Source organism: Coptis chinensis, chromosome 2 (assembly GCF_015680905.1).
Source record: "Coptis chinensis isolate HL-2020 chromosome 2, ASM1568090v1, whole genome shotgun sequence".
In the NCBI taxonomy this organism is placed as follows: Eukaryota; Viridiplantae; Streptophyta; class Magnoliopsida; order Ranunculales; family Ranunculaceae; genus Coptis; species Coptis chinensis.
The window spans coordinates 4,014,885-4,027,164 of record NC_141457.1 but is presented as its reverse complement, the minus strand read 5'-3'; the positions used below and the strand labels follow the sequence as shown (position 1 = coordinate 4,027,164).

At 36.3% G+C, this 12,280-nt stretch overlaps 1 protein-coding gene and 1 pseudogene across 1 annotated transcript; both read left to right on the top strand.

The window, feature by feature from the left end:
- The first annotated feature begins 1,089 nt into the window (after nucleotides 1-1,089).
- On the top strand, nucleotides 1,090-2,685 carry ASHR2 (ASH1-related protein 2). The gene is made up of 2 exons (XM_086583100.1): nucleotides 1,090-1,260; nucleotides 1,372-2,685. Exon 2 carries the CDS (start codon nucleotides 1,374-1,376, stop codon nucleotides 2,526-2,528), a length of 1,155 nt encoding a protein of 384 aa, XP_086439226.1. The 5' UTR covers nucleotides 1,090-1,260; nucleotides 1,372-1,373; the 3' UTR covers nucleotides 2,529-2,685.
- A 1,991-nt stretch (nucleotides 2,686-4,676) lies between these two features.
- LOC147514433 (uncharacterized) lies at nucleotides 4,677-7,798 on the top strand (annotated as a pseudogene).
- Nucleotides 7,799-12,280: the final 4,482 nt, after the last annotated feature.

Genomic DNA, 12,280 nt, shown 5'->3' with positions numbered 1-12,280 from the left:
TGCCAACTGGAGTTATAATCTTTGTTTAGTTTTCACTAATTTAGATCGCATGCAGCGTAGAGCTTAATCCGAACTCCTTAACTTGTATTTTGAACGCAGCTAAAAACTAAACTAGTACTCTTGGATCATAGTGGAGGATATAAAAGAGGTGTAGGATTTGAAACCACGCCAGAGTGGAGGAGATCAGGTCTGATATCTTACTTATTTATGAAATATGATATGCATGATACGTGGGGTAGCTGCACTCGAATCTCATGAATACCGACTCTTTACTTACCAGTTACCAGAGACATTTGATCCGACCTCATTACTGTCATGTGTCATCATATATATATATATATATTTAGGTGAATTAATGGCATCATATCTACCCTTTCGTAGACTTCAATTCATGAATTTAAGAGGGGTGTCATCAATGTTGCTAGAATTATTTGATCAAGTGTACGGTACTCATGGACGGTTTTTGAATAAGAAGAGAGAATGCAGTTTTCTAACAGCATTTGATTTGAAATATGATAACAGGGGCAATCCATTATAGATGCAGCAATGTTAACCACATAGAGAGTCTGTATACCAGACATTTTGGACTATATGCAACAAATTCAGAATCATTCGATGCATAATGAAGACCGCTAGCTAACGAAAAGATTATAGCAGATCTTGTCTGTAATGATATTTGATGTTTTTATTTTATTTTATTGACGTATGATATAGTGATTTTGAAATAATTGCTATAACAAAACAATAATTTAACCAGTGTGCCACATGTGAAGCTCCTTAAAAGGGTTGCTTATTAAGATTATTACTCTAAAATAAATTTATGGAAAGTAAGTGAGATAGAAAAGTGATCAGTCTTAAAATGTGTCACTAATAAATATATATTTCGAAATCAACGGGAAAGATTGTCAAATCATCAACAAGAAAGTTTAAATATCAAATATGGATTGAACTTTCCCATGGTCAAACGTCAAAAGTATCATTGGATACTGGACTACAACGTACACTTAATAAAAAGGGTAATAAACATTGCATTTTGTTCAACAAGCAGGAGCAGCATGCCCAACTTCTGACTATGGACTACAACAGTCTACAGCATGTCTCAAAATCAGGTTTAACCCATTGGGCTTGTTTTAGACTTTTAGCCTCACCTCTGCTGAGGTGGATATATATATCGCAACGATATATTCCGAGATTTTGAAGTGTTGAGATTTTGAAAAACCCTGATAAACCCTCGCCTCTCAAGTTGCGCCTCAGTTAATAGTAAGAAGAGAATCTTTGAAGCATTTTGCATTTCTTTGTCACTTTTGGTGTAATTTCAGGTACGGATTAAAATCTGTTGATAATTTAATTTAATTTTTTGATTGGCTAAAGGCATGGCGGACACGAGCAAGCAAATGTTGGAAATAAGAGAGATAGAAGGAAGAGGAAGAGGTGTAGTCGCTAATCGGTCGATAAAAGCAGGGGAGGTCCTTCTCAAAGAGTCTCCCATCCTCGTCTATTCAGCTAAGCCCTTGAAAAGTGACTTGTGCTCCAATTGCTTCAGAAAGCTAAATTTATCCTCCTCGGTCCTCTCTTGTGCTTCCTGCTCCTCTCAGACCTTCTTCTGCAGTCCTAGCTGTCAATCCACAGCTATGACTTCTTCTCACACCCCCTGGGCCTGTCAAGCCCTAAAGGCAATTGGCTCTCTTGCTCTGGATGACTCATCTGACGCACATTTCCTTATCGCGGCCTACAACATGTCTCTAGTCTCACCTTCTCATTTCCAAATATTACTATCACTAGAGGGTTCCATGCCCACAGATACACTTCCGGACCAGCGTACCATTTCCCTTCATTCTTTGATTTTGTCCCTTTCGCCTCCTCAGAGCTTCGCTGGATTCTCTTTCGACCTGACTGCAGCATTGTTGGCAAAGGACAAGCGTAATGCTTTCGCTTTGATGGAGCCTTTTCAAGAAGATGGAGAGAGAAATGTGAGAGCGTATGCCATTTATCCCAATGCCTCCTTTTTCAACCACGACTGTCTTCCCAATGCTGCCAGATTTGATTACCTAGAGAGTGATGTTTCTGATCACAATACTGACATTATTATTAGAGCCATTCACGACTTCCCTCAAGGGAGGGAGATTTGTTTGAGTTATTTCCCGGTGAATTGGAATTATGCAGATAGGCAAAGGAGGTTAGTGGAGGACTATGGTTTCACCTGTGATTGTGATCGCTGCAAGGTGGAAGTATCCTGGAAGGAAGACGGAGATGACAACGATGATAACATGGAAGAGAATGAAGAGGAACAAATGGTGGGTTCAGAGGATGAATATAGTGGTGCACAAGGGGAAGCTGACTTCCCTCACGCATATTTCTTTGTGAGGTATGTATGCGATAGAGATAATTGTGGGGGTACATTGGCTCCACTCCCGCCTTCAGAAGGTTCACCCTCTGATGTCATAGAATGCAATGTTTGCGGTCAGTTGAGGACCGAGGATGATGTTGATGGAACTGAAGGCGAAGATGGTGTGATGGTAGATCAGTGAGTTCCTCCTGATGGAAGTCGAGAACTGTAAGCAATGCTTTACATTATGTACTTATTTTTCTGTCACTCACACTTTGACATTTCTTGTTTGTTTAATGCTTCTTGCTTGTATGCTTCTTTTCTAAATATCTTTCTATATAAGCAGATGTCCGTCAAGATACCAGCAAATCTAAACCAAATATATTATATAACATCTCTGTTTGGGTTAATTAGTATTACCAATCCCAAACACATGGTCAACTTGGTTTGATTGTTAACTTTTAGGTCAAATAACTGAAAATGACACAACTGCCCCCACCTACGTAAAATTGAACATTTTTTTCTTGAAAACAATGAGGGCAGTTGTGTCATTTTCAGTTACTAGACTTGAAAGTTAACGGTCAATCCAAGTTGACCGTGTGTTTAGGGGGGGGGGAGGATCCTTGGGGGTAATACTAGCTAACCCTTTCTGTTTTTGTTTAACGTGTCGTGTGCGAACACATACACACAAATATACGTTTAAGACACGAAAATTTGACACTAATTGACACAAGTTTATGTGCCAACTTGTAGCATATTGATGATTAACTTTTTCTGATATCCCCATCTCGGATGTCTTCATCACCAAAATCAGCTCGTTCATACATACTAGGCTTCTTCTTAAAGGGTTACCGATTTAGAAGTTCAAGAACTTTAGATAAATCTAACTTTTGACATGGTTAGAAATCCTCAAAGATGAGTCGGTTTTCGGATCTCTATGGTGGGAGGGAGGGAGGTCAAATACGAGTCTAAGCTGTGTACTGGCGAGTTCTTTGTAAAGAAGCTGAAAGCAATCTGTGCCGATAGCTGATATCAAACTAGGACGAATCACAATAATGTGTGTTCATACTTGCACAGGTTAAGACTCCATTTTTTCGGTTGAGTCTATTGATGTGGCATAGTCTCCTAATCCTACTTTTGGTGCCAGTTCTTCAACTTGAGTGTTGCATCATATAGTTTACAAATGATGCATTTTGCGTTGATCATAGGTTCTATGTGTTGCCAGTTGCCACCTTCACCATAAGACTCACTTTTTGCTATTTTTAGGGATAAGTCTTCACTCACACGTGTTTGATACCACTGTCTAAATAGTAAATACATCGTTCTTGATGTGTCATGGTACATATTATATCTTGTACGAGAGTTTGCAGGCAGTAATACTGCTGTCAGCCTGTCATCAACATCCATGTATCAAGAGGCTCCTGTTGGATGATATAAAGAAGTATGTTATGCGCTAGTCCGGTATTCAGGCGGTGGATTTTGTGAACCATTTGTATTTTGCGAGCCTTCTTTCTCTTTGCTTCGTCTTTCCTTTTAGTCTCATTTTAAATTTTGAAATGATATTGTTCTTACTCATCGAATCTATTCTGTGCCATTGTATTTTTTCTGTATTCCAGCACTACCTCTATTTATTGTCTTCGCCCCATGATCATTTTCGACAGAGTAGTGTGAACAAGTTTTAGGCTCGCTCCTCACTATTGTATTTCTGTTAGCAGGTTGCATGAATTCCAATGTGTAGTGTAGTTCACATAAGTCCATCGTTGTCATCTGTGGGATATAGCTTAATTTGTTCGATTCTCTCATTGTTTCTCTCTTTGGTTATTGTTTCTCTCTTTGGTTATCTGTTTCAGTACTGTCTTAGTTTTCCGCATGGGTCAATGTCTGCTTCCTTCTCTATCATATTTTTGGTATTCACATGAGTCTCTCTCTGGTTCTGTCGCATTTGTCACTCTCTTACGAAATGATAGATATAAGATCAGAAGTAGGTCAAATTCTATTGAACAGCGTACACCAGTAATCATAGGAGCACTATTACCTCCTTAATTCGTTCACTCGCAGACCCATTTTTTAGTCACCGTGGCATTCAACAGTCGTTTGATTGTACGAGTCACCTAAGTAGATCTTAATTAATCCAAGTTGAAATAAGCCAACTGGTTATAGTTAAATGAAAAAGTACTGAGACTTAAGAAGCCACTGGCGTGAATCAGTGAACAGATTGAAAACTTACACACGACGACATAAGCAACATTATTCATTTATTCAGTCTTTGGAACCCAAATAAGGATACATACACGGTCAACATATGTTGAACGGTTTCACTTACTTTAGGCATCTGTTACCCATGCAAACGATGATTACACATAGATATTTCTCGACTCGTAACGCAAAATACATAGATCGTCAACGTGTGCTGACCATCACACTTCAGGCAATCCTAATACATATGCAAACAGTACTTATTCATAGATTCAGAGTTTAGATACGATGGTATCCCACCCTTCATATATGTGCTTCCACGATTCTATTTACAGCGTGCTTCATCAAGATCACTTTTTCGCTGCACCAAAGCACCAACCAATCATTAGAATACTTAATAACAGAAGGAATATGAAGTAGATGGAACACATTGTGCAATGAGAACTAATTAATATATCTTCATTGAGTTGGTGCTTCGAGTGGATTTTAATCGAATGAGGATGAAGTTGAAATCAAATAGGATGAATTCGTTCGGTTTTGTTCCAAGTCTAACAAAATATGGAATGATAAAGCTAGATGGTTACCAGTGCTTGACGCGGATGCTTCGACAGTATCATCTGTAGGTATCACGACACCAGGCCAATCACGACAGTAGCAATGTTTTCCCTTCTCTATGTTGCCATAGAGAGAGACCAAATGCTTCCCACATCCACTCCATGAATACTTACCACACTTCTTGCACTCCACCCTGATACACATCTTACCTTCCTTCACCACAAGCGTATTTGGAGTGCACTAGCCTTCAAAGGTTTTTCTTTATAGAATCTCTAGTCCATAGAAGTCATCGACTTTCTGTGTCTCTTCCTTTGCACTTACTATTAACTTGCCTAGTACTTTCTCTAGGCTCGCGAGTAACGCTCACATAGTTGTCAACTTGCATTCTTATCCAAATCTTTATTTCTTGCAGTTTTTTAGTGTTCCGTCCCTGGTAAGTTTGCCAATTAGTATTCTGTCCCCACTTCTTTCATTATTAGTGTTCCGTCCCCAATTTCACATTAATGACCAAGTCAGTTCTCATTGACTAGATTCCATCCGTTTGGTACATCTGCAATGTCAACTCTACCTTTTATCCTATAAAATTACCACAATACCTATTAACTCTCACAAGACCAAAATGAATCAAATTTACACGTGTCACCATCTTATAAATTTAATTCAATGCTTACAATTTTTTTTTAAATGACCTATACTATCCCTGCTCATGTAGAATTACCAAACTACTCTCACTATTGTTTACATGTGGTGACACGTGTTATTATCCTAACATACGAAATCCACAGTTTGACAACATCTAAATACCGAGATTTTGACTAAAATTTCATAAAATGTCAACAAGAAAAAATTGTCCATTTGTCCATCTATACGATTGAGAATTTGAGTAGTGGCAAAATAAAAATAGCAACAGAAAATCTAAGGTGATTTTGGACACACCCATAAAAATATTCCCGACCCTAATAACCGTTTCATTCTAATAATATCTCCCAAATTAATTTGAGATATTTCCAATAGGAGTAAAGAAAGAGAAAAAACGAAAAAACAAAAGACTCATTCCAAAAGGAAACAACAAATAAAAAAAAATTGAAAGTAATGCTCTGGACCTTGAAGAATCTTTTATGTTACTGTAGCACACTGCATAATAAGAGAACTTCTAATAAAAGTAAAAAAATGCCCAAAAAACAAATTGTCTTTTTCCTCTTCTAGAAGTTGTTTCAAATTTGATTTTCTTTTTCTTATTGCAATTACTTCTTCTTCATCATTATAGAAGGGTTAAATTATTCTTCATCATTATAGAAGGGTTAAAAGAGTTTAGTAGAAATATATCCAATTGAAAATTTCTCAATCAAAAAATGATAAAGACAGCAAAGAGCTGCAATGAATAAAAAATGCATTAATGGCTGATGAGTGAGAGGAAGAGGAAGACTTATTTGTTTTCCCAAATTCTACAATTTTATTCTTTCTAATTCCTTTTGTAAAGGCGAAAAAAAGTGACAAAAAAAATAAAAAAATAAAAAATAAGTGCGAAAAGTACTGTTTGTGTTTGCTGGAAGGATAAACACTTGTTTTGTTTTGTCTTAGATATATTCTTGTTTTGTTTTGTCTTAGATATATTTAATAAAAGAAAGAGTAATTTAGGAACCTAAATGAATCTTAAACAATTTTATTTATTTATTTCAAAATTAGGTAGGAGAGTGTTTTTATGGGTGTGTCCAAGATCACCCAAAATCTAAGTTTCTGCTCAATTTAACATAATAAAAAAAGCTAATATAATCTCATTCCCACCATTTCCTAGCTGTATTAGTCTTATTCCACCCCCCACTTTCTTTTTCTCTAATCGCATTCCCCACTCTTCAAACCACCATCACCAATTCCGAAACAACCAAAGTCGAACCTCTACTCCGTTACAATCTCCAAAGCCCACATATCATTTTTCAAACCCATTTTCTTCTCTCTTCTATGTACTTTCATTCTTCTTATTTTCGATTATTTTCTATGTTTTTTTTGTGGGGGCAGGTTATAATTTTGCTAGTTTTATTGTTGTGGATTTGGTTTGTTTTGGGTTATGAAATTGTTGATTTTAAGGATGGGTATGTGATTAGTGTTGGAGTTTTGGGATTTGGGTTGTTTTGTTTACAAGTGAATTTGGTTTTAGCACATGTGATTGTAGTGGTGGAATCAAGTTGGGGAATGAGGGAGGTAGTGCTTTGTATGTTGGTGTATTACGGTGGAATTGGGTGGTTACTTGTTTAGGAAGTTGGGAATCTTCTGTTAGTGAGGGTGCTTTGAGGGGATTCATGTGTTTTAAGGGAATGGCAAACATAGGTTTCAAAACCCTTTATATGGTTTTGTTTCGTTTGTAATTCTCATACGAAGAAGATGAAGATGATGCAGGATGACATCATCATTATTTAGTTGGGCATTTGGGCTTAAACTCTTTTATCTTTTGTTTTTTCCAGTCCACATAAGTGATATTTCTCTAATTAATTGAGTGTTGTCAACTGTTGATTTCATGATATGTTAGGATGATGACACGTGGTAAAAGAGGTCAATATGAGCCAACATTGAGTGAGGATGGTGACATGTGGCCATGAGTGAAGGTATTTTAGTCATTTTAGATTAGAAGGGGTAGTGGGTGTTATTTATGATTTTTTTTTTGTTTGTTGGATTAAGTGAAAGTGATGATGCCACATGGCAATTGGCAAATTTTTGGTCTTGAGATAGTCAATGGATTTTTTGGTCATTTTATATTTTGAGGGATAAAAGTGTATTTACACATGCACCAAATGGCTTGAGTCGATTCAATGACAAGTGACTTTGTCATGCAGTAAAATTGGGGATGGAATACTAATAATGGAAAAAGTGGGGATGAAACACTAAAAAACTGTATTTCTTGTTTTCTACTTCTATTTAACCACATTTTTGGCGTTTTTGAGATTTTCTAGAACCAATTAAGTCCCTTTTGTGGATGGATAACCTTGGCTTAACATGGATGCACTTTATGATAAAAATTGGGTGATCTTGGACACACCCATAAAACCACTCTTTTACCCCCAACTTTAAAATGAATAAATAAACTAATTGTAAACACATTTAGCTTTTTAAATTATCTTTTTTTTATTAAGCGTACCCAAGATATTTATTGACTAAAACAAATCATTTATTGAATATAATTCATAGGACCCATACTAATTAAACCCTATACTCTACGTGATTCACTTGTAGAAGAAAAAGACTGTATTTTTTTTTTTTTTTTTTTTTTCAATAACTTCTTTTATCTCACCAATATGCCGTGTCAGAGATTACAAGGTTTGCATCTTGCTACAAACTGTTATGTTCTTTCATCGACTGCACCTCAAACACTCCACCAAACTCAAGGACTGCCAATAAAATCAAGCAAGTATGTTTTTTTTTTTTTTTTTTTTTTTTTTTTTTTTTTTTTTTTAGTTTAAAATCAGATTCAGATGGATTTGAACCACCGACCTCTCAATTAAGAGCACTCTTACCATTTAGAGTTTATGAATCTTGTAAAGAACACGCATCGACAACTATAGTTTTTACCATTAAACAAAGCTATGAGAAGAGAATGACATGAGAGAGGCTGGGAGACTGTGGGGCATCCCTAATATGTAGCAACATTTAATTGCAAAAGGTAAATTTGAAGATAGAAGAAAGAATGGTAAGAGTTCTCACTTCTGTGCATGCAAGGCTTGACACTGAAAAGAGATATTCCCTTGTAGCTTGAATAACGAGATTTTCTGCCTTCTCCGTTGCTAAAGCAACTGTAGCTGTTCCCTTTAAATAGTTTCGGGCAAGAGAAAATTTCCAGCTTTAAGAAGCCTTCTGCAGAATTCCATCGGCATATATTCCAAGTCCAGAAAAGGAAATGCCTTTTCCTGAATTCCATGTCACGCCACATGTTCGCCCAATCAACATCTACTTTACCAGGCTGCCGACGGCCAAATTTTGAAAACATTAAACGAAGAATCTGCCTTACAGACTTCTGACATTCCTTCCTGTTTGTTGTCAAAAACATTCTAGCAGTTATGCACAATTCAGGCTAGTTGTACCTGTATTAATACCAAGATCGATCCAAATGTATGCAATAGCATGAGTCCAAGTTCTGTGCGTATGTGGTACTACCGGAACGTATGCTGCTTCATCTTTGAGATTATTACAGTATATATCTTAACTATATGCATTACTTAATCGGGCTGGCTACGTTGACATACAAAAATGACATACAGAATTGACATACGCAATCCAAAAGTGGATTTGCACATTGCACTAGGGGTTGATTTTTGGTAGAGATGACCTCCATATTATGGATAATATCTCCACAAAAAATTACCTCAATTGGATGTGTCTAGTCTTGTCAAAAGAGTGTTAAAAATATAGACCGTTAGATAAATTTCAAATTTGAACTCAATTTTTGGTAGGATTAGACATGTTCAAAGGAACTGATTTTCTTTGGAGATGATTTCCATATTGTAAATATTACATCCCCAAAAAATTAGCTCTTAATTCATTGTGTAGGTAGATAGGATTGCGTATGTCATTTCTGTATGTCGACGTAGCCAGCCCGTTACTTAATTAGTTCATATAAATGTGAAGTGCAGCTCAAGTTAAAAGGGGTGATCCACATAAGCATCTCCGAAAGATAGCTTAATTACCTGTTAGCACAAGGACTCACGCCCTCAAGATGATCGAGGTAATATTATAGTGACTCGTAGTGACTTCTAAGTTCTAATCAAATATCATTACAATATCAGCTGCTTAGCCAAACGCAGCAACTCTGAGTAATTATGTGTACGTTTCATGTGTATATTTTTAGTGAACTCTTTGTGCTTGAGTTTGACAGGCAAGTAACCAAATATTAAAAAAAAAAATATATTGGACATATAAGTTTCATTGTTTAGTTTGAGAATCTAGCACATGCAAAACAATCTTGGGATGTGACATGATGATCAATAAATTCAAAACGTTCTCGTGAAATGATCATAGATATTAGATAGTCATTTTTAGTAACATACAAAAGAGCTGATAATATATATGGATGAACTTGCAAAAAAAAGGCTCACAAGAAGACTGAAGTCAGTAACATTGGTAAGCGATGTGGCAAACAAGATTAACTTCACCACACCAAATCTGTGTTTGCAAGGGCCTCCAAACATATATATATATATATATATATATATATATATATATATATATATATATATATATATATATATATATATATATATATATATATCGGTTTGTCTAGGGTGCCACTCTTAGGGTGCCACCCTTATCTCACTCTTCATTTGAGCCATCCGATCTCGCCCTCTAGATCTCAAGATCTAATTCACCAAATTTACCGATATTTACCGATATTTCGATATTTCATCATCTTCTCTAAAAAAAAAAAAAAAAAAAACCCATCTTCACCAATACTCTCGGCTTCTTCTTCACCAATACTCTCTCTCGGCTTCTTCTTCACCAAAAAAAAAATCAACAAAAACCGATCTTCACCAAAAACCGATCTTCACCAAAAAAACAGACCGATCTTCACCAAAAAAAACAGACCGATCTGTTTTTTATTAACAAAAAAATACCAAAAACACGAAATTGGGTTGGGTTCTCTCTCTCTCTCGGCTTCTTCTTCTCCAATTTGAACCAAGCTTCTGGATTAAGGTATTTTCGAACATTTAATTCGTTTGATTTGTTGTTTAATTAGTAAACAACAAATTGGGTATATTGTTGGATGTTGTTTAAACTTTATTCTTGGCATTGTTTAAAACGCGAAATTGGGTGAATACTGTAACAAGTAAACAAGCTTAAAACGCTTGGTTTAACCGTTTATTGGGTATGAAATTGTTTATATTGTTGTTTGGAACAAGAAACTTGGAAGTAAACAAGTTTCTGTATTTGAAGAAAACATTAGACAACCGCGTGTATGAACTTTATTCAAATTGGGTAACCTTCTGTGTAGTGAATTTATTCGAATTGGGTAACCTTTATTCAAATTGGGTACATGTAATAATTTTGCAAATTTAATTAGCTTTGAATGGTATTTAGTTTAATTAGCTTTAATGGTATTTTCGTTGCCGTATTCTTCATGCTTTAATGGTATTTTCGTTGAAGTTTGAATGTTATTTAATTAGCTTGAACTTTGTCGTATTCGTCATGTCGTATTCTGGCAGAGTTTTGAGAGTTCGGTGAACTCTGTCAGAGTTTTAAATTCTGTCAGAGTTTTGAACTCTGTCAGAGTTTTAAATTCTGTCAGAGTTCGGTGAACTAGCATATTCGGTGAGTTTTAAATTCTGTCAGAGTTCGGTGAACTCGCCGAGTTCGTGAATTTCATCGAGTTTTGAACTCTGCCGAGTTTTAAATTTGTCGAGTTCGTGAATTCTCGCCGAGTTTTGAATTGGTCGAGTTCTAAATTCATCGAGTTCGATGAACTCTGTCATAGTTTTAAATTACAGCCGAGTTTTGAACTTTGTCGAGTTTTAAATTGGCCGAGTTCTAAATTACGTCGAGTTTAATTTGTCGAGTTTTGAATTCTGTCAGAGTTTTTGAACTCTGTCAGAGTTCTAAATTCTGTTAGAGTTCGGTGAATTCTGTCAGAGTTTTGAACTCTGTCAGAGTTTTAAATTCTGTCAGAGTTCGGTGAATTCTGTCAGAGTTTTGAACTCTGTCGAGTTCGGTGAATTAGCATATTCGGTGAACTCGGTCAGAGTTTTGAACTCTATTAGAGTTTTGAGCTAAAGTGGATTGATCCGGTCGACGTGGCTAAAATTTGAAAAAGAAGGGAGTCCTATATATTCTATAATCGTGTATTGATGGCTCATTTTGGCTCACTTCCTCGATATGGGATCGAAAATGTTAAGTACTCAGATTTCTTTGAGAGGTAGCGGGTTAGCTGTATAAGCAATTCGACCTCTTATAGGGGGGATGGGGTTTAAAGCGACTTCTCTAGAGGGGCAGCCCAGAAGCAAGATTCTAGGCAGGCTTAAGTGGGGATTTTGGTCTAGCAATTAGAGATAGAGAAAAAGTTGAGCCAACCAAGGCTTTGGTAAGAAACCGGTAATATGCTTAACACACCCAAGTCAAGGGCTACGAGTGGGGATTTCTAGGGAGATTCAAGCTGTGGCGCAGCTAGCTTTAGTCGGCATAAGAACAAACAACTAAATGGGTATCCTTAGCCTTTTGTTAGCTAGC